The 24401-nt window shown below is 36.1% G+C and overlaps 1 protein-coding gene across 1 annotated transcript; it reads right to left on the minus strand.

The window, feature by feature from the left end:
* Positions 1-42: 42 nt before the first annotated feature.
* LOC135650380 (autophagy-related protein 2-like) lies at positions 43-24105 on the minus strand. Its single transcript, XM_065169638.1, has 15 exons — positions 23961-24105; positions 23480-23790; positions 21154-22202; positions 19196-19344; positions 16580-16836; positions 13267-16464; positions 13072-13184; positions 9502-9703; positions 8330-8443; positions 4054-4161; positions 3823-3955; positions 2814-3016; positions 2073-2269; positions 290-534; positions 43-193 (listed from the first exon to the last, which is right to left on the minus strand). Exons 2-14 carry the CDS (start codon positions 23663-23665, stop codon positions 474-476), a joined length of 5970 nt encoding a protein of 1989 aa, XP_065025710.1. The 5' UTR covers positions 23666-23790; positions 23961-24105; the 3' UTR covers positions 43-193; positions 290-473.
* Positions 24106-24401: the final 296 nt, after the last annotated feature.

The following is a 24401-nucleotide window of genomic DNA, read 5'->3' on the forward strand; positions in this document are numbered from 1 at the left end:
TGATTTGAATGATTGACAAAAATTTCATCAGGGAGAGGGAGAGAAGAAAAAGCACAATTAACACGCTTTATATACAAAATCACTATTCACAATTTCCTCGAAAAAATGGCGAGCATTCTACGTTACCTAATTCTGTACAAAGGTTACCATGTTATTCTGTCGCATAAAGAATCTCCCTTAAAGAACTATACACCTGCAACAGCCAAAAATATGAAATCATTATCTCATGTAAGTGCAATTATGATGACGACTAAGCTTAAAGATGTTCAAAACATACAAGCATATATACCTTACGGACAATTGAAACCAGCACCATGGACGTACAGTAGTCAGCCCTTCTATAAAACCATGAAACCAGCACCAGAAGTATGCAGTCATAGAGCAAGTTTGAGCAGCAAATCAGACAGCAGCTCTGTAATGCAATATACATGGATGCATGAAATTTAATCCCCAAGAATATAAATTTGGCAATCCTACAATTGAGAAGGCCCCAAATATTTCTCCTTTGATTCTTGTTTGTGCTCAGGATCCAAGCTGCAATGAGTAAAGTCATTGTTCACAAAGAATCTTAGGCTTCTGGGTGATCAAATACTTTCTATCCTCGATGATTAAAGAGAAAAGTGGAATAAGTTGTCAAATTGATGTCTTCCAGTATAAAACCATAATGTACCAGTCTTCTGTGAAAAAATGAAGGAAAAAAACACATCCCAGTTCTTGCTTTATACCTAGGAAGCGACTAGAATCCTCAGATTAGTCATCCATCCATAAATATTGCTAATGTAATCCAGTTACAACATCCTATATTAGTAATGTCATGGTCAAATGCGGGGAATGTCTAAGTTCCAGCACAATATTAGTACTTGGAAGGCTCAACATTCCAAAATCTCCATCTGGGTCGCTTTAGAACTTTAAACACGTCAGTGATTATGATTGCTTCTCTTCTATGGTCAACTTACCTTTTACTCAGGAAGAGATGATTTGGTGGCATCCAAGTGCAACGTCATTTAATAGAAGCACGGGCATTGTTCACCACAAAAGCATTGAAAACAAACCATGGACGTGGAACAAACCTTTTGTTTAAGTGTTTGATTATTTGCAGAGATTGATGAAAACTGTTTTTATAATGATTGGACTCTAACACCGAAAGTGAATGTGAAAAACTAATCATCAAATTATCTCTTGATATACTCCTCAAGATAATGCTGATTCTTCCACCAAATAATAGAGAAACATAAAGGTAAGTAGATAACAGTTCCTGAAATATGTTTTAGTGAGTTCAAATAGAAGAGATCATCTATTAACTACATTAAATACATAGAATTAAATATAAAGTAATATAAAGAAGAATATTTTAATTTACAACAATCAAAGAAATAAATAATGTTGGGCCCAAGTTCTCAGATAAGGAATGCGATGGGGTACAGTCCTTTGGATAGATAATAATTGGGATCAGAATTGGCCAATAGAGCTTTGGCTGAATGCAAAAGAAATATTTAAACCATAAAAATTTTAAAAAATAAAATAATACATGAAAATTTTAAAAGCTAAATAATTAAGAAAACAATGAACCGAAATTTAAAATTCACCTTTATTGTATAAAAAATACATTAGTCGATAAAAATAATCTCTGAAACTTCACAAACTATCAAGATTCACCTCTACTTTCTGCAATTTTATTTGTAGTACATCTTTATATAATTATTTTAGACATTTAGAACAAAAACTCACTTTTCTAGATCAAAATAAGAAATTTATAATTTTCAAAAATTACAAAATGCATTTTGATCATTTTCTATTTGATAGTTCGAGTAATCAGTTAATTTAATTTTGCGTAAAATTCACACAATTGCCTACTTCCTCTACCTCAATATTCTCAAGATCCTATTTGCACTGAAAAAAGGACAGCTAACTGTAATTGCATTTCAGTTTTCAAGTAATTGTTTTACCATTACATAAACTACTTTATATTTATAAGATGATTAATGAACTATTTACCATTAAATTGTTCCAAAGGTTAAATAAATTAGTTCATCAGACATTCCACTGAAACCAATTCATGCAAAAAAAATTACCTATTTCTCAATCCAAGCAATGTGCAATGCACAGCACGAGCAGAAGCAGAGAAAGGAGCTATAGCAGCAGCAGGAGCTCCACGAATAGCAGTTGCAAGAGCTGATCCAGCACCAGCACCACGCTGATAAGATTTCAGGGGAGTCCCAAGTATAGCAGATGCAGTTCTACCAAAGCCATCGCTTAAACTCTCGTAAGCCTATAAACAGAAGTATAAATGTCATCAATTTGTAAAGAACTAAACAATTCACAACTGATCTTTAATAATTCCTTCTACAATGGACAAAGGAATACTCTATAACAACCACGGTACCAGAACACCACACGTACATACTTAGCCACCACAAAATAAAATTTAAAGAATTTCCTTTGTGAAAGCAGGTCCATAATTTCCTTTGTTCTGACTGCCAAATGGAATGATTGTTGTAGCACAGCATAAAATTGTAATAATATCAAAATAATAGACTAAAGAATTTAATATTATGATTATTGCATCTGACATTACTTCAGGACATCATTTGCAGTAAATAACTACTTGTGACCATAGTGTATTATCACTAGTATCACCTTATACAAAGATGGACAAACAAGTCTGATTGTCCATTAGTTAACTTGTAACATCAGAACTTAACGTTGTCATTCAATAAGATAAATCCTAGGATCATAAAGAAAAGGGAAGCATTTGAAGCTGCAAAGTGTACCCAGCAGTAAAGCTTAATAACAGGGTGCATGAAAATGCATACCTGCTGGATCCCTTCCTGTGCATTTTCAGGCTGATTAGTTCTTACATCTGTTTTTTTTCTCTTTATCTCAGACAATGGTACAGACATTGGAATGCTTGTAAGGATATATTCAGTTTGGAGCAAGATCTCATGGGCTCCGGCTGCCAAATGCACCCCCAGACTAACAGCTTCAACTGATAGGCTCTTAAGAAAAGCCATTGCTCCTGCAAATGTTTATAATTCAGTACATTCTAATTATTTTGCCTTAAGAATGATAATTTGGAAAAATTAGTAAATACTTGCTCATATTTCAAATGCATAATGCTTAAGTGCTTTTGTCAAAGTGTTCCATGAAAAAATCCAAGTCAAAATTAGTGGACTGCATCTCCCTTAAAAGATCAGGTTTTCTTCAAGATCTCTTAATCTTAAAGCAAAGAATCCAGGTTTTGGTCCATTTGGGGTAGCATACACTTTTCTGATGGAAAATCAAAACCCCAACCCATCCATAGCACTATGTTATTGGACACAAAATATTTCAACACTCTGCATTTTGTTACTTGTACTCTCTAGATAGATTTACTCCCATACAGGAATAAGAAATGATATAAGGAAAACAAATCATTTTATTCCAATTTAAAGCTAAAATTAAATTCTTTTGTTTTCAACTTCCCACTTAGATTTAGGTAGTTGTTTATCTATTTCCCACTTAGATTTAGGTATATATCTGACAGATCTACCATTTTCTCTTGAACAGTGAGATTCAATTTTCTGGTAGTTGTTTATCTATTTCCTTCTGTTTCTTGTGCCAAGTTTTGGCATGGTTTGCCACACCAAATGTCTTGTTTGGTAGCCGGCAAACAACACAAGTTCTGTTAGAACTTAAAAGCATGGTTAAAACTTAAAACAATAATAAAATTAAATGAACTAGTCATCTGATAAATCTATCTTACAAAAAAGCCTTACAAGTGGAAGACGCAAGTTGCGAGGCAAGAACATCTCTGTAGAAAGCAATACATGAATACTTGATTACCTCTCTGCATTCCCTTCAGCAACTTGTGATCTTTCTTGTAGCTTTTCACAGGCAATGAAACCAACTTTGAAGCTCCAGAACTGACAGCAAACAATGATTTTACGGGAGGAAGCCCTTTCAGTAACTCACGAACCTAGAAAAAAAAAATAACACTTACAAGTTAGCATGAAAATTTGAGATATTATCATAGCTATTCTCCAACACAAGTACATGAATAGAAAAGATAATAACCTGATTGTGAGCAATATCTTCCAGCCACTGTCCAACAACAGTTTGACAAATATTGTTCCACCCATAAACCCCAATAGCACAAACATGCTTGAGCTGCAAATCTATTCCCTACAAATAATGGCAAAAGAATCTGTCTACAATATTTCTTACACAAAATATAGGCTAGAAACCTCAATCCTTTATCAGCCTAAACATTAATAGAAGAACATCAAGCCCACCTCTTAACAGTAAATAGCAAGTTCAAACTCAGGTTATAGTAGATTTAAGAAAGATTGAAATCTCCTCCACTAGCTTAGCATGGTGGGCTTCCATTGAGCTAATAAAGGTCAGTATCAGATAATAACAATGCTTCAGAATGCAATATTCCTCAGTCTTCTGTCCATGCTTCCTTATCACAGTATTGTATGCAAATGTTTCTCTCACATTCAGTATCTCAAAATAAAAAAAATAAAAAAAAGAAAAGGCACCAGGGAAGTGTCTTGAGAAGTAGGAGCACATCCCATAACAAACAAATTAAGAGGTGCAGTTATTTCCTTGTTCGTCTTTGGGCAGCTGAGTAACCAAGGATGATAGGATGTCCCATTTACTATTTGGTAATATCATCAAAATGCAACTGCAATTAAGTATTAGAAGTCTATAATGTACAAAACAAGGTTCACGTCTTGGTCTGAGACACATACCAGTCCCTAGCGAGACTGGTATAGGTCTGGTTACATACCGGTGTAACAAGACATGGCACACCAGTGTACCAGCGAGGAGGACGCGGAGGAGACCGAGGATTAGAAGACGTTTCTGTTGACAGCTGTTCGGCTGTCAAGGGTAGGTCCAGATTAAAAAAATAAAAAATCAGTTTTGTACCTGACGGGTAAATATTGATCTGTATGTACTGGTTTGACAGATTTTTTGAACCTTGGTACAAAATGGCTAAAAGAAAGGGGTTAGCATAAGAGTAGAAACCCTCAATATACTGACTACAACTAGCTTCTGGATGCTAATTTCGTAAATGTTATAACTGAAAATGCAACAATTGAAGCGTGTGGAGGTAATATGATGGTAACCATTCTTTTTCAATATCATACCAACAAGGAAACACTAGATAAATAATAGAAATTGAGAAAGTGCTCAATTTGAGGAAAATGACGCTCTTGCTGATCATTGCAAGTCGAGGCATAAGGTAAATCACATAATACACCACCAGGGACTGCAGTACAACAGGAACCAAATTCTTCTGCAATAGAGGAAGAAGTAAACTTAAAAATATTGCTCATTTATGTGCTTTCTCTCATATCTGCTAGCTTTATTACAGCCACAACAACAAGATGCCTTATTTTCAAATTTTGCTAGCTTTATTACAGCCACAACAAGATGCCTTATTTTCGAATTGGCTACACAGAAGCAATACTTTGGTTTTTTAATGGCAATTCTAGATAATTAAATGACCTCATACCTTTTCTCAAGTTCTTTCACCCTATCTAATCTCCTATTTGGATATGGCAATTCACTGGGTTTTTTCTTAACTGCCTTGCAACTACTTTTTACTCAACATTCTCAAATAATGTCGATCAGGGCTATCTACAACCAATCGAATGCAATCCTCTTGTATTCTTGTCTTTTGCACTGTAGAGCTAATAAGCATCCTCATTTTGCTATGTTAACATGTATATTTTTTCCTTGGAAACCAAAGCTAACTTTGTCTAACATTTGTGTTATAAGATTTTTCTTTCAAGGGGTAGATGACTCATCTACTTTAATCATTTTGCTATATTGTATGAGTTGGACTCCGTTGTATTCCCCTTATTACCAAATTTCTTTTTTAGCATTTATTGACCATAAAATTCAACTATACATTTCTTTTATGACAATCATCCATTCACTTCAACCATCATGATCTCCAAATCCAGCTAGATGAAATCCAAGTACAGAGACATTTTACCATACTTGAGTACTTAATTGTAAAATGTCTTTCCAATAAGTACAATATCACTGTATTTATGGTGTCTCAATTTGAGTTATGATTCAAATAAAAAAATAATAGATCTTGTCACAATGAAATCCTGACAGGATGAGAATGTTATATAAGGAAAATTTCTACTTCATAGATCATTAGGTTGAAGTTCATGAATCTTTAAACCCTAAGCCGGATTTCTTTTCATATAATAAAAAAAGTGAGACTTAAACCAAAGGAAGCATATAAAGGGTATATAAAGGTAGCAAGCTTAAAATTCGGACTAAGACACCTATCAACTTCAATATTAAGTATGACAACAGTGATTTTCATGTTCACCAAGGATTTATACTGGCTTCTGTAACCTACCGGACCTATATGCTACTAGTATACCAGACAGTATACCAACTTGTACTGTCCATTGTCCAGTGTCGTTGAACAAATAGTAAAAGTTAAAAATGAATCATTTTGTACCAGTATGAAGCTCTGTATTTTGATATCACCACTTGGTCAGACTGATAAGTCCAAGTTGGAAAATACTGATCAAAGATTGTCACAAATAACATGATACTGAAAGCCAAATGAAATTGCTGCTCATTTTAAAGATCAAAGAAGTCAGACTCATGAGATAAATGATGAAAGGAAAACACTAATGGCAAAAATAATAGCAAATGTTAACTAGGAATGTGGGACTAAGATACCAAGATGTGTAGGAAAAGCTATTTTGGTGGATTTAATCAACACTGAAGATTTTCAGGGGTGATCTTAACTCTTGCACGTCTGACATATATGGCCACATGTATGGGCCCTTCTATCAGGAACATGAGAGATGGAATCATCATGAAAAACATTGCTGGGTGATTCAATCCACCACAATGGCAGAACTCTTATTGTATGAGCAAAAAATGAAAGCATCAAGTATTTAGCTGAATGGAGCAGATGAGAGGGAGAAGCTAAAAAAAGATAAGCAGTAAGCAAGCAAGTGCTTAAGAGGAAAATGACAACAAATACATGACATAAAAGTTCCCAACTACCAATCCTGTAACTATCACAATATCAATTCCATTCAAACAATTTAAATTTAGTTTGTTATTCCAATCATACGAGATACAATAACATGCTGAGAGCAAAGGAAACAAGTTTGAGAAGCAAGCTATAATCTTTAGAGATCTCCGGAAATAATAATTCTGCACATGAAAGAAGAAAGATGTCAATGATGGAAATTTTTTAACAACGAAATTTCCACAGAGATATATCATAGTGCTTTGCAAGGACTACAGCTTTGCCTGGTTTGATGGTCTGATCTGATCTGTTAAGAAAAAGGAAAAAAAACTTCAAACCAAGGATTACGGCTCCACGTTCTCTTCTCCATACGTGCGGAGCCCCATGAGATGCCATCGACCTCTCCTCTATACATGTGGAAACTCACAAGCGGCTATCATCCACCGTCTCTACCTCCCCGCCACCGACCATGCGCTGCCAATGTCGGGTACACTTCCTTATCCTCTTATGCTCCTCTTCCTCCATTGCCTCATCTTCTTCCACTTCCTCCTCTTTCCTCCTCTTGTTCCTCAACGTCTCCTCTTCTTCCCTTCTCCTCATATTCCTATACTGTCTCCTCTTCTTCTTTCCTATTCGTCTTTCTCCCTCTTCATCCACAGCCTTCTCTCCTTCACCACCTCCTATTCCTCCATCCCCTTTCTCTTCTTCCTTCAATTCCTTCTCTTCTTCCTTCCAATTCACAGCTTTTTTTCTTCCTCTCGGTATATACTGGTGTACACCGGTAATCACGGTGCGTACCGGTCCAATCCCTGACCGATATAGTAACCCAGTACAAAATTGTAATCCTTTATGCTACGAAGTTAAAAAGCTTCAGAAGTATGCAAGGGAACTAAATATCATTTTTCCAAATGTAAATCTAGAAGCAAACTGAAGTACAAAGTGAAAACTGGTAATTAAAAGAAATGATTTATATAGGCTTAACTTCTCTTAATTACTGTTTTAGGGCTCTAAAACATATTTGATGATTCCGAATATGATTGATAAAAGTTATGATAGTTCATCACATCAGTAGATCACTATGAAGTACGATTCACTTAATTATGAATTGCCATATTGATACATGATGAGAGGCTCATTAATAACATTCTGCTCATCATCAGGGGGCTCAAGTTACCAGCCAACTTATTAGTCTCTGAAAATTAAATACTAAAGACAAAATATTCTCAAAGGTATAGTCTTCAGAGGAACTGATCTAGTCAGCTCTATGTCCCTTCAACTTGTGATAATTTTAAAGAACCAACAAAAAGTAAGTCTAAGTTAGAGAGATACCTTCCATTGAACTAAATTGAGAAGTTCTGCATAGTTTCCTCTTCTTAGTGCCGCTGAATCAAAATGACGAGGAATATAGTCCACGCGTAAGATCACAGGCAACACATCACATTTCTAGAATGAGGCATATCAGGAAAAGTTCAGAAATGAAGGTCAGTGTGATGCCAAGTATATTGCTATAACAAGAAGAGAAATGTAACAGAAATTGCTTCAGTAATATACGTAGGTAGCAGAGTCTAATCTTCATAAAACTGTTATTGTCATGGTAGCAAAAGAAACCATGAACACAACCATATTATATGGAACTATTTTGTTCTTTACAAAACAATTTTTTGCTTTCTTGACACACTCAATTTTAATCCAATTGTGGTTCTTAGAGATCGAAATCAGTTTCAACTAACTACTCTGCAGGGCAGCACAGAGTTTCATAGATATATCCATCATCTAAAGATACAATGCAGTTTAACAATATGATGGAGAAACTAAAAGTTAACCCAAACCCAATCCAGTCAAGGATCAAATATCTAATCTGCAAACTGATCTGATTTGAGCACATCCCAAAAAGGGTTATTCGAATCTTATCTAGACACCATATAATCAAGTTCTAGACCTATTAATTCTGGACATTTTGACCGACTTGATAAATCAAGCCATAAACAGATTGGACCAAGGTCAATCAGGAACTGATCTGATAATCGATCGGATAACCAGATCAGGTCACTAATTTAGATCAAATTGTTGATTAACAAATGGCTTATATTGGATTGGACCATATGTGATCCCCGTGAGGCATAGTCTTATGGCATAGATCATTCAAGAAAGGACTGGTTAAATATATCAAAGACTGCAAAATTAATTGATAGTTATTCCATGTTATTTAATCTGGAGCAACTAGGAAAAAAACAATTAAGCACCATTTTCCTATTAATATGAATAAGTATCTACAAGGGCATATATTTTTATTCTTGATAACACAGTTGAAGATAAAATTCAACAACACAGAGCATATATTTGTTACCAAGCTATGATTTGAATTTCCTACAAATAGATAATTACCTACAAATACAAACTAAAAAGTAACAATCAAGGAATATTAACAGAAGCATACATTTGTTATCAAGCTATGATTTGAATTGTGCAGGAAAGAAAAATAATGAGTTCTAAGAACTAACCTGAAAGAATGGAAGTAGAGCCTCTTCTACTATTATTTGGCTTCCAAACCTCCTGCTCGCCTTTGACATATCAGACTCATCCAGATTATTCGGTGAAATAGGAGAGGGATCATCAAATGATTCCTTGCCAAAGAAAATGATGAGAAAATTGAGCTGTGATTGATCAAGATGCAACCGAAGAGGAAGGAGCTCAAGATGTAACCTGAAAGATCATCAGAACTTAGCAAAAAAAAGAAAAAAAGGTTATGCAACGTACACAGGTCAAAATGAAATAAAATGTGTCTTAACTCCTCCTTAAATTATTCTCAGAAATTTTCTCCAGCATTTGCAGAAATAAGTAGGCTAAAGCTTCAAAAGGGAAATAGACTTCAAAGGATCCCCCTTCAAAAATGTAGATCCATCACTCCAAACATTTCATACTAGCATTCCTCCAAGGATCAAACAAACTCAACAATCACAATTATATGCAACCCAGAATAGACCAGCAAGTTCGACAAAGCTAACTCAACAAGTAATTCTTTTGTATGCTTCCAAAGATTTCTTCGTCTCTACAAGATATCTTGCACCCCTAAATTAAACAATGATTTGAGTATTTCTTATTCAAGATCAGTGATTTAAAAAGGCGCTCGGGCGAGGCAAGGCGAGGCCTGAGCGCCTCGCTAAACTTCCAGGCGGCGCGCCTCAAAGAGGCGCTCGCCTAAGCCCAGGCGCTGGGCGCTTCGGGCGAGCGCCTGGGTTAAACCAGATGACCGAACCAGGATTTTAGGTCTGGTTTGGTCTCCGGTGGTTAGTTGGTTCAATCGAACCAACTAAAACCGATATCAGCAGTCACTGCCCAACCCTAACCCTGCTCGCTGCCGCTGTCGCTATCGCCGCTCACCGCTCCCGCTCCCGCTGCCTCCTTACATTCCCGCTCCTGTTGTCGCTGCCTCCTTACACTCCCGCTCCGGCTCCCGCTGTCGCTGCTGCTTTCTCTTTTCTCAATCAGCAGTCAGCACCCCCTTACACTCTTCCTTCTTCTCCTTCTGTATACTGTTAATACTATTAACGGTATACAACAGTATACTATTAACAATATATTATATACTGTTAATATTATTAGGTTTATTTGAAATTATTAATTTTAAACAATTATATTTATTAATTATATTATATATTTTTATATTTCAGCGCCTTGCTTCGCTCGGGCGAGCGCCTAGCGCCTCAGGCGTTTTTGGACCTTAGCGCCTTTTGACGTCTAGCGCTTTTTAAATCACTGTTCAAGATTGTGTCAATCCAAATAATTTCTATCTTATTGTCATTTTTAAAGGAATTGCTTATTATCTGGCACTAAAGGAGGTATTGTAATTGGATAGTTGGTTCGTATAATCAGAATTTCAGGTTTTCTCTCTGGATAATTTTTAAGCTCTCAATAGGGAAGATACTGAGGTGAATCTACTGACATTAAATTCAACAAAGTTATCTTCCTCCCATATTGAGAGCTATTCTATCTTTTTGCCTATATTATGTTCCAACATTAACTTTTAAACAAATTTGTCAGATGTTCTCTCCCATATTGCCCTGCATTGTTTCCCATGCTAAACTAATTTGTAATGATCAAATAGAGGAACCATCTCATACAAAGTATCTGACAGAACATCATGGTCTATTGCGAATCAGATGCTGTGAAATGTGAATCATGAATATAGATATAGGATACCAATACAACACGGCATGGATGGTCTGGTACAAAATCTTTAAAATAGGATGTTATATGGCATGGATATGATAATAAAAATTGATCTTTATTTATATATTATTATATATGGCAATCCCTACTCTTAAAGATAGAATGTTATATGGAATAGAATCAATAGATATGATAACAAAAAAAAAGTTTTTTAAATATATAATATTATATATGTCAGACCCTTAACTTTGGTTGTAGAGTAAGAATAGGTACTATACCATGATAAATACAACATATAACTAGAATTTTAAATTATCCATTATACTAAAATAAACTTCAAATTATAAAAATAGCAATAGCTTATGCCAAAAGGAGTAAACAACTAACATATCTAATGCATTCATCATGAACAAAGAGTCTTAGTAAGGTGCTTCACATGGTAAATGAAGCAAGATCATTCTTTTAATTTTATTACAAGTAATTTGGTGCTTAATGTCATGATATGTAATTTCGAATGGTACCGTCCGGTACGGGCAGTATGTACCGATCCGACAGCATACCGATACGCGGACCGCCCGCTATCGGACGGACCATTACACTGTAGCAGTGCTACAGTGCTACAATAGGAGAAAATCGCTCAGTAAGCCCTAGTATACCGTTCGGTATGCCGATACCGTACCATACCGTATCGAGCCAACCTCGAAATACCTGTACGGTACGATATTGCATATCTCGCTTAATGCAAATAACAAAGTCGATCTATCAAACCAAAAAATTAATCACTAACTTTAATATAAAAAGGTTCTACAAAAATTATCCATGAATCAACACCCAAGTGTCATAATAATATTCAATCAATTTTAAAATTTAAGAAAAAAAAAATCCCCTAAGAAGTATATATGAATCAACACCTAAATGTCCTAAATTTATTCAATCAATTTTGATAATTATAAAAGATACAAATACTTTGAGAGAGTACTTAAAAGTTAAAACCATGGTTTGCTTTACCGATCCATACTAGTATACCAACCAACTATCAGTACGGTATGCACCAAAATATACTGATGTACCGACACATAATACGATGAGACATATCAACATACCAATATGTACCAGCTATACCAACCCCTTGTTGAACCGGTACATATTGCCTATATTAGATGGTATGCCACGATACGATGAACTTTGCTTGAAACATACTTCAGAAATATAAGTGTGCTACAAGTATTATATTTGACACATATCTGCTATGGTTATAAAAGTATTTTAGAGCACATGTTTCATATATAAGATTTATAATGTGGACTTAGATCTAAAATTGGCAACCCTATATAGCTCACATGCAGCAAGGATGGACCAAAACACAAGGCTCCCACTAATATAGGGTGTGAGAGGATCAATGCATACAACCTTGCCCTTGTCGCAAAGGATCATAAAGAAACAAAATAAACAACTTATGTTTACATGGTTATTTTGTTATTAAAATATGAATCAAACACCACTATATGAAAAATAAGGTGATGTATGAATGAAGTTCAGAACAACAACGCTCAAGTACCTGAGTAGTTATAATTGATAATCTAATAAAAAGGAAGCAATTAGATATGAGAATCACCTAGACTAATAGCACCTGTTCCAGAAGATATGCAAATAAAGAAAACTGCAAGGCATTAGTGTAAATTGAACTTTGACAATAGATATCATAAACAAAAATAAAATGTAGTAGGCAATTTAGGAGGCGCTTTATAATTATGTTTATTGCACTAACTAATGATTTGCTAAAGCAACCAATAGCATTTCAGTTAAAATGATGCACACATCATTATAGATTAAGTAGATGATAAATTATCACAAAATAAAATAAATGAATTGAATAATAGAATGAAGCATCTGACAAGTACCTGTAGTCCTCCAGAGGTGTCAGTGGGTTGGGCCTTACAGCTTCCAAATTCAAAATGAGTGATTTAGCACAGGATTCTCTTGGATGATCTTTTGAGTGGTAATTACCTAAAACCTTCAATACCAAAATAATAAAAAATTTAAACACTATTATTTACCAGTGAGAGGATATTGTCAACGAAGTCAAATGTACATACCATCTTCCAAGGAGCATTTTTGCTTCTGTCATAAAGATTAAAATCATGAACAGAGAGAGAAAGCTTTGACACATTAGTTTCTCCTTCAGGATATATGTCATACTGAATATACAATCCTACCAAACTAAGCTCCAGGCATAAGCTCACATCTCTCCCATTTGAATTCACACTACATGTAGGAACTGCCTCTGGTTTATACCATTCAACTCCAGAGTACATACGCCACCTTGCATCCATGTTTTTAAGAAGTATTCTCCCTTTCAGAAGACAACAATCAGCAGAGTTTGAATTGTCAGATTCAAGTTCTCCTTGCTGCAGATATTTCCCATCAGGCTGATTCAGAATTGTCGAGATATGATCTTCTACTATTGTCAAGCAGTCACCGAAGTACCATCCACCTCTTCTATATTCAGTATCTCTATGAAATGAAATATCTAGTGCACAACTGTTATCTTCACAATGTGAATTATTGCCAACGCATAATGGGAATGATGAAAGCCTGTCAGTTGCATAGTAGCTCTCAATAACCTGGGGTGTGGATTTTTCATTGTCAGATTGGTTTTGAAAAGCTTCCACTCCTGAGCTGCATGATGAATCAACATAATTTGCTGCGAAAGCATCACCAGCTCTTGAAGCATTAACATTTAATATGTCCCCAAGTTTGCACTGTTCACATGACACATGAGATTGTATGCCACAGTGATCAGAGTTAGGATGGCATTCCAAAGCATTCTCAAGTATGTCATCCAAAAGCCCATAAGCTTGACATTCTTTGTTACTAGTTGACAACCCAGAACCTAAATCTACAGAATTGCTTGAGACAGGATCAGCCAGATAACTTGTATTCTGGTCCATGTCCGTCTGTTGAACAGTATCCCACCTTGACTGTAAATGTATTAAAGCATCTTCAACATCAGGTGCATAAAGCTGCTGAAGCTGAGCAATTAAACGAAAAAGACCAGAAGTCGTGTCACGACAAGATTCTAAATCAATATGTGACTCTTCACATTCAATTTCCCAGAACATCCCTCTGATTCTCAAAATGGCCTGCAGAAGTGATACTTGAGCAACTTTGGAATATCGAGCCTTCTGAAGATAACTAATGCAATAACCATCAATATCAGTGATGGAACCAAATGATTCAGAAATAAGGAGTCCTATATCCTTCATATGAATATCATAATTAGTGGTTGGATCTGACTTAGTATGAACAGAAAGGCTCAACGATGCTGCAGCTAAAAGGCATGCTGTGTACCCTTCGTCTTTCTCTTTGTTGAGTTCAACATGAAAATTATGGTCAAGGCCTGGAACTTCACTGTTGACTTGAAATTGTTTATTCTGAGGTTCATAACTCAAGGCAACATCAACCAGATCCAGTAAAAATGACACTTGAGTCTTTCCATCATCCTCTGGGTTCCCTTTCCCTCTGGGTGGCGAACTAAAAAACAAACATACAGCAGTGATCCAATCCAGCCGACCACCAGGTGCAATTACAGTTCCACAACGAACAATTATGGAAGTATAACTTTGGTGCAACTGTGGATTCCAAATGTGTGTGACAACAGTACCAGCAGGACCAAAAGCCAATGTGTTAGCACCTTCGCCATTGCCACGTCTCATTGCAGAATTTCTACAGGTTATCAAAGGTAGATCGTGTCTTACTGCACAAGCTTTTTCATCACTACTGCAGATGGAACCCCATAAATCACCTTCTCCATGGTTGAGCCATAAAAGTTTTGCATCTTCTTTTCCACCAATATTAGAGACAGATAGCAACTCAAACTTCTCAATTTTCAGTTTAAAGCAACTCCATGATCCCTGTAGCTCCTTTTGCAATGGGCGACTAACCTCAACTAATTCATTTAGCCTAATACATGTGTCAATGGCATTGCATTCCACAAGAATCGATGTTTGAGATATATTAGAGGATCTCAGGGACATCTGTTCATTCTTCATGCCCATGTCAGTACTAGTGTCCATACTGTTGGATTCCCTTGAACATTTATCAATGACATTATTTAGCAAACAAACCAGAAACTTATAATCATGATTATCAAGATTGATCCAAACATAAGACGACTTAATATGCAACAAAAATGCAGAACTAAGGATCAGCTCCTGGCGGATATTGGAGCTTGTTTCCTCAAGGTTCTCTCCACTAGATACAGAGAATTCAGATCCTTTTCCAATAATCTTATTGCTATTTTGATCACGTGATGAGGCCAAACTCCAAGCTCTATCTGCCATCCATGTACCAGTCACAGGACCCTTTTGCCAAAGCATAGTAACTCCAGAATGAGTTAACCCTTTTACAGATAGAATCTTCACTGCACAAAAGAGCTGACTATCTAAATTACAGATTTGATCATCCAAAGCATTTTCCACTGAAGATTTCACCATGTAAATATCAAAGTTTTTTATACTCAAATGGAGTGAACTCGAAGGTGCGCAAGATTGATCTCTTGCAGAAGTCGCCTTTGGAACTTTAAGGACACCTGAAGTTTCTTCAGTGTTTAAAGGTAAAGAATGTTCCAGAATAATAAGATTATCCAACAAGGTTGAGTTTCTAAAATCTCCATAATACTCGGAAGGGAAACAAATTATTATCCTTGCCTGTGCAATAATTATATTTCCTTGAAAAGATGCTCTTGGAGACACAGTGGCTATGCTACTAGAGATGCCAGTTTCAGCAACATCAGGAGATGATATCCTATTTCTTTTATTCTGCATATTAGGTTGAACATTTTCAGAAACATTATTTTCTTTTAAGGAAGACTCTACTCTGTTAAAAAGATCCAGCAACACAATGAATAGGTTGAAGTGAACCCACAAAACAAAAGGTGGCAAATCGATGACAAATGATGTCAATGTCATTGATACACCATTTGAGGTTTTGGAGTTGACATTGAACCTACAGCTGCAGTCACCAAATGATTCCAACAATCTAACTTGGACCAGGCCATTCACAGCATTATCCTCCACCGCTGATTCTGAAGCATGATATCGTATATGAAAAGGAAATGGTGGGAGAGAACTTTGGACTTTTTCCTGCAAATAGTGACTCAAAAACATTTGCTCATTGGAGTCATTCTTGCAATTATTTGATGAAATTCCTGCATCACAGTTTTGAGTATCGTGGTATGCATCAACTTCGATATGCTTTACTGATGCATTAAACTTCGTATCTTGAGAATATGTCTGTTGATTACATCAAATGTGCAAAGTTAGCCAACATAAAGAAAATTCAAAACAAAAGCTTCAAAATATTGACAACGTAATGAATAAGAAACAGTCAAAGAAGATGAATTTTTACCTCCAAATCTAGAACTACATTCTGACACCTCATTGCAAGGTAGTGCATCTTTCTATTAACAGGATTAACTTCACTGACAGTGGAAACATTAGTATTCATTGATGAAAGGCAGCTCATATAAGACTCGGAGCTTAGCTCACTCGTTGATGGGTCAATAAATTTGTTAGAACCATGTAAATACTGCTGTTCATCACTGAGAAAAAGAATAACAGATATATCAGCAATTACAGCTCGTAAACTCGTCTCCACATGTTGTTCTGCATCAGGAAGAATGAAAAAATGTTTAGCCTACAATTAATGTACAAGCTCTGGAAAATAGTTGCTATAACATAACACCATTATGAATTCTAATCAATAAATTTGTCACTTGGCTATCATGCAAGAAGTTTACAAGCAATGATGAATGCTTGGAGCAAAAAAAAGGGCATCCGAACCCTTGGATACTGGCACATATGACAATTGTGCCAGATCAAAATAAGCACAAGGTTTCATGTTACGCCAAGAACATAACAATACTGTGTTGGCTAGGTGCCAGACATGTGCCTATGTGTCATGCTAGTACATAGACATGCACCATGAAAGTTACAAAAACCTTGAATTGACCAGTGCAAAATCATGCAAAGCTGGTTACAGCAAAGATGTAGGAACTATGGTTCTGAATTTTAAGCAGGGTGATATACTGATTAGGGGCATCTAAGGAAGACAAATGGAACTAAAAGTTGCAGCAAAGATGTAGAAAGTGCATGTAGGAACAAAGGTTCTGAATTTTAAGTACGATAATATATTGATAACAGGCATATAAGGGAGATAAATGGAACTAAAAGTTGCAGGAAAGATGTAGGAAACAAAAGTTACTGATTCAAGTCTTGAATGTCTCGGAAAATGTTGTACGTGAAAAATCTTAATGGAATTCTGATGTAGAAAAGAAGATACAATAGTCTTTTTATGACTTTTTTGTGCTAAAATTGTTAATTTAAAACTAATGCCCTGTTCAGCATCAAACAACAAAACCAGTTTACAAGAGTGATGCTCTAAAGGTAAATTTTGAATCCTGTTATAACTATAATTCAGTTTACAAAAGAATGAGACATAAAGTTGACTTTACACAGTTAAAATATTTCGAGCATTTGAAGGCTGCTTAAGAAAATGCTTACTTTTAGAAGTAGTAAAAAAATGTTAAACTAATATTTGAAAAATGGGCACACTACAACTATTATGGTATAATGATGACCAAGGTTGCAAATACTGATCGGATAAGTACACACCGACCAGTATTTTCAAGTCCAACCACGGACCATATAGCTCGGTACCAGTTGGTATTCATTATCTTATTATACTTTTCAGTGAAACCATGGAACAGTCTGACTAGATGTTAGATCGTAACAATAACTGCAGAAAACAAAAATATCATTTTAAGAAAATGCTCATTTTAAGAAGACAAAAACTTAAAAACAAGTATTTGAACCATGGTTGCAAAACCAACTGAACTGGTAAGGTATATGTGGTATTTACTGGTCTGGCCAGCTGTCGGGATGTTGACCAAGCCCAACCGGGTGATTCAGGTCAGGTACAGGGGTTACTGTCGGTAACCGCTGTAATGGTGTTTACCGCCTGGTATACGCCCAGTAATGGGTTTGTACCAGTAACGATACCAGGTAGTGACCTTAGCCAAAGACACACCAACCAGCTTTAAACCCTCTGCCTCACTCACTTCTTTGTTCTCTCCAACATACTCTGTTTTGTTCACTCCTATTCCCTTCTAAATCTCTCCTAAATATCTCACAATTCTCTTTCAAAATCATTCAAGAACATTGATGGGAGAACCATTTGCTCAAGAAAAAGATGGAGTTCAAGATTGGATCCAATTTCTCTTCAGAACAAGAAAAATCTGAACCTAATCTCTAGTATAATTTCATGCAATTAGGTTAAGGTTTATGCTTTCACTTCCAACCTAAGCTTACATCTCTTCCATTTAGACCTCATTTAAGACAATTTACAAAGATCAAGCTTTGGTTCTTGTAGATTTAAGCCAGATTCATACGGATCTAGACCTGATCCTTCAATGTAGTCCATATCTCTTTTATCCTTACATGTATTTTTAAATTTTAAATACTGCTTGTGATCTTTATCTTATATATTTTTGGATTTAGTATCTATTGTTATAAAAATTGATTGTATTTGGCAAGAAAATGTGAGAACCAATCTTCAATTGCATACCAATGGACTGTGTCAGACCCATACAGGTCCAAGCCTAGATTGATACAGCTCCAGTATACCAAAATGAATTCCTTGATTTATACAGTGGGAATACTACAAGTATAATGGTATAATGATAGACAAGATTGCAAACACTGATCGGATTAGTATGCACTGATCAGTATTTATGGGTCTGACCAAGGCCCATATAGCTTCTTACCAATTGATGTTCATTATTTTTCAACGATACCATAGTACAGACCAACTAGATATTGAACCTTCATGATTCCGCAGAAACAGAAGTATCATGTCATTCAAATGAGCCATACAAACAAATAATATCTCTCAAAGCAAGTTAGAGGATTAACACTGAGACAGCAACAGATGGCAATGGAACTCACAAAGATCAACAGAAGTTACCTTTAGGAACATCTCCCATTCCAGAAGCAAGATTGGATGCAACAGATATAGCATTGAAAACAGAACATGTCCAGTTCCATATACCACTACTAGCAGAATATGCATGGGAGCTCCTCATTCCATCAAAACATTCAAAAAACTGATCAATGCTGCAGTAGATATACATTAATGAATTGAGAAATCCTTCACAATATCAATGAAATCAAGATTATATGACTTGATTATATCAACTAAATTGCATTCATCACATTAGAACTATTAACTGTACACTATCAACAGAGATAGCATAGAATGAAAAGGTTTATGAACTAGCAAGTTTTTCAGAAGGATCTGGCAACATTGGTTATTCATAGATAAACGATGAATTATATATTCATCTGTTAAAGTGTAGGGATGCACTGATATAGAATATTATATTAAACATAGACATGCTTGCATTTTAAAATGTGCATCCAAGGGATGTTATGCTACTTTAGTGGAAGTAGGCATCCAGATAAATGTTTGTTTTTCCAATGTGAAAGAAACAAGCAAGTCATAAGTCAAGTTTAAATCTAATAGGAACTAAAAATAAATCCAGTGGAAGTCAAGGAAACTAAAGGAAATTTAAGAACAATTTGCTGTTATCTAATTTGTCCAATTCACCTAAATTGACACCTTACAGACTGACAGCAATTACCCATTTAATTCTATAGAGGTAGATAATTAAGAAACTTTAGCATTTCAGTTCAATTTCATAAAGCTTCTTGACAAAATTTCTGAAGCTAACATACAATTTGCAACTGACACCTTTTTGCAAAGGAAAAAGAAATTGTGGATATTCCTATCTGAGGTGCTAATGAAACGATACCTGAAAACCTTAATAACCAAAGTTCTGTCTGTTTAATATCTAATTCATCCTAGATTTTAGCCCGATACTAACTCAGAAGTCTAACACCGCTAATGCTGATCTCAAGCTCAGATGAAAAAGGTGAAGGATTGCATTAGGTCACTGACAACTAGCGTAAAATTATGTCAAATCTCATGAATATGGATTTTAACCGATTTCACTAAGCATATGGTTATTTACATATTTCAATGGCGGTAAAAGATCCATATAGCCAATCCCAAATAGTTGAAACTTACGGCTTTGTTGTTGTACAAACTCAAAAATCTCAAACATGATTTGCCTTACCGATTTGTACTGGTGTACCGACCGAACATTGATACGATATGTATTGAACCATACCGATATAATGACATATGGTATGGTAGAACGTACCAACAAACCGGTATATACCGTCCAAAGCAGTCCCCTGTCGGCCCGATACACACAAACTGTATCGAACGGTATGCTATGGCACAACAAACCTCAGTCTCGAATGACATGTGAGCTTTTGGGGGTGCTCAGGCAACCAGGATACTGTTCTCCAGCATATTGCAGTTCACAGGCGGCTAATTGGTGCAATCAAGATACTGGGTCTTTGGAGCGGTGAGAAAGTGTGTATAGCACCCATAAAAAGTGCTACTGATCAATGAGTCTCAAATGTAAGTTCCCATGTTTGAGCAGAATTATTTTGCACCTCAAATGAAACAAATTGTAATTCTGTACTAGCGAGAACAAATAAAAGTACAATGAAAAGAAAAGCAACATCTAAGATATCGCTCGACAGCATTTCTATTTAGAAACACTTTTTCATAAATTTATTTTTCAAGATGTTATTCTAATCTAATAGCAAAAAATGAGAAAAATTACTTGTCAAGCTAACAAATATATGATAGGATGTGGTCTCATCCACAAGAATTATTATATAAGGATTGCCTATATGGAACAAAGAATTCACTGTGCTAGTGTACATAAGAATTCAAATTCTACTCTATAAAACAAGAATTCCCATAAGAGGGGTACAAAATCAAAATGACGAGATGATGACTGAAGGAGAGCATATATATAATTATATAATGAGTATGGACAATATAACCTTGCACCATAATCTGGCTCCAGCTCACTTTTATCCTCTTGATAAACATATTCTGGGACCCAATTGTGGATTACATTCCTCATAACCAAAGGATCTAATGCTCTTTCTGGAGTAATTGTAGAATTTATGCTTCTAAATTCACTATCCTTTAATGATGTCTCGCCATCAGCATCTAGATATATCGTATGTGACATAGATAATCGATCATGACTTCTACAATTTAAATTAGAGGAATCTGCAGCTTGATGATAATGAGTCCATGAAGATGATGCTCCAATAGTAGAGAGTGTTTGCCACATGGCAATGACCCATTCAATACAACTGGGTTCCAACCTTAATTCCATGGGATCTACAGAAACATCTGCATCAACTTTATGAATATCCAAGGATCCATTTTTCCATGGGATGCTTAAGTTCAATGTGCCTGAGAACCCACCACTTACCCCAGACAAAACTGGAATGGTACCACAACCTAAACATCTTTTATTAAAACTTCTCCCAGTAACACTGTGAAGCTCAGGACCATCGTCAATATCATCCATCTGAAGAAACTCCAAGTTAGCTTCTTGAAATTTTACAAAATTCATCAACTTTGCCATAGAATCCTTAGAAACACAAGTACCAAACTCAATTTCTTTGATTCTAAAAACCAGAAGTCTATGAAACATGCCTCCGCTTTCATCCAGACCTGAACGGGGATCGAATGCAACTATAATTCCTTTTAGCCTAACATGAAAGCTTGTGAGGATCCACTTCACAATCTTGGCAATTGTCTTGACTCCTTCATGCACATCCACAGGAATAGAACTGTAGGAATCTTGGGAAGGTCCTGGCTCAATTTTGTCAACTTTGGTGCTTATTCGTTGTTGACCATCATGACTCAATGGTGAACAATCAGCATCTGTGGGAGGGATATTGCTCTCACTAAATGGTCCAAGCACAAGCTCAAGTTCATCAACTTCTATCTCACAATTCCTTAGCTTCCAAGGTATCTTAATAGATAAGGATTTCAGCGATCCTTCTTTGACCACAATTGGTGCACCAGCGATCTGGAACATAAGAATAAAAAAATTAAACTTACATATAAATGGAAGGAAAAAAGTAAATAGTGACATGAGTTAAAATACATGCTAATTGGTAAACAACTTGAGCTAAAATTTGCACTATGAGATAAGACAATCACCTGCCAGACATGAGACAAACACTTTAAACAGAGTGTAACTCTAAAAACAAAAGAATTAGCAAAACAAAATATTACAACCACTTTCATCAATAAATAAGGCCAAATTTCAACTCAAAGTATTGGAAAACTAAATTTAGGAAACAACAAAAACTAAATGTCTTATTTATGAGTTCTTCTGTCCACAATTCACATAACATTATCAATAATGATTTCAAAAGTTGGCCCACAATCCTTGCACTGGAATGGAACATGTGCGAGGATAGACTATGTCAACAATGAAATAGTTAATTTTCTTAATAGAAAATTCCAGAACAATATTTATGTAACTGGATGATTAACTGCAAGAGAGATACCTAGCTCATATGATTAAGGCAGACAACCTAGAAGTTTATCATTCAAATATGCTGTTCCATAAATAATCTGCCATTAAAAGAGTTTTCACTATGGATTTATATACAGACCAGAATGGCAACATATAGCTCAATACTGACACAATATCATTCATTTTAATTGTTTTAATAATTTTACCCAATGGTGCACCATAACTTATCAATGGTTTTACAAAGCTTATTATCTATTTGAACACTCAATATAATGCCACATAAATGATAACCCTCTAGCTCCAACCACAACAAAAGAGCCTACAAAACCCAAATTTCTCATTCCCAACCTCTCATCCTCTTTCAGAGGCATGGACAAAAATAATGGTTTGTTTTAACCATATCAGTTGATGCAAATTGGCATGTAGAACATCAACTACAACTCTAGCAGAAATGTGTTTTTTCCCAGTGTATGGCGACACACCTTGCTGTAAAGGTATGCAGTATGGACTGGTGGTATGCAGGTCCTTCTTTAGAAGTCTGGTTCCTTCTCTACCATATTGGCATAATCCTAAGGTCATGGTTCTACTATTTTACCATATTCAATTGTTAATATATACAGGATAGCACAAGAATCATGGTCATGTTGGCCTATATCACCGTACTGGGGAACAATCCAAGATTCACCAACAAAACGAACAAACCACTACAGCCTCAGGTCCCAGTTGCAATTCAAGAAAATAAACAAAAAAAAAAACAAAAGAAGGAAATCCTAGACGAAAAGGAATACGGGAAAGAAGAAGGAAAGGAGCAACGCGATCACCTTCTGATTGAGGAAATCGACGTTGAGGGCGAGGTCAGAGAGGTGGATCGTGCCGGTGCTGAGCTGAACATCGAGCTGGTCGAGGTCGATGTCGCCCAATATCACCTCCCCCAGCTTCTTCTTCAAGAGAAACTTGCACACGCGCTTGATCGCGCCCGACCGCGAGAAGTCCCACCCCGAGAACATTCCTGTACCCGCCCCCCTCTCCTTCACGTAGACCCGATTAGGGCTCCCTCAAATATGTGTCCATCCAGCGACGCGAAAGGGGAGAGGGAGACGGAGAATGCAAGCAAGCATACACCACAAGACTCCTGCAACAGGGACAGCGACATTCTCGATTAACCCAATTAGGAACGAAAAGATGACGTAGAATTGAAATCTTGACAAGCCCCCGACCAATCCAAGAAACCATCAAAACCAGCCGAAACCCATAAATTAATCATCAAATAACAAAACCTAACTAAATAAGACGGAAACCGACCGGTAATCGAGGATCGACAACCGTCCTTTTTCCCCGCAGTTGCAGAAAGCCAGGAAAAGCGATCGATGGCGGGCGGCCGGGAGGAGGAAGGGGTTTCGATCCGAGAAGGGAAGAGCGGTTCTCGAAGCCTAAAGCGTCGGAAACGTCACCCCTTTTATATCTCTCTCATATACGATAAGGGAGATTAACTGCAATGTTATATACGTAAGTTTGTAGATTCTGAAGGCACGTATATGTCAAATTATTAATTTAAGAAGATAATTACAAGAATTATCGACTTCGGAGTTCTATACATACACGCAATTTTGCCTTTGCCCAGTTTATATTAGCTACGACGCTTAATGCGACTGCGTTTCCCAGGGGACACGTAGGTGGGGACGAGTCGATTTCGGGAAATATGGATAGATCAGGGGAATCCGATTCTCCTAAAAATATTTTTTC

Source organism: Musa acuminata, chromosome BXJ3-10, assembly GCF_036884655.1.
Source record: "Musa acuminata AAA Group cultivar baxijiao chromosome BXJ3-10, Cavendish_Baxijiao_AAA, whole genome shotgun sequence".
Taxonomy (NCBI): Eukaryota; Viridiplantae; Streptophyta; class Magnoliopsida; order Zingiberales; family Musaceae; genus Musa; species Musa acuminata.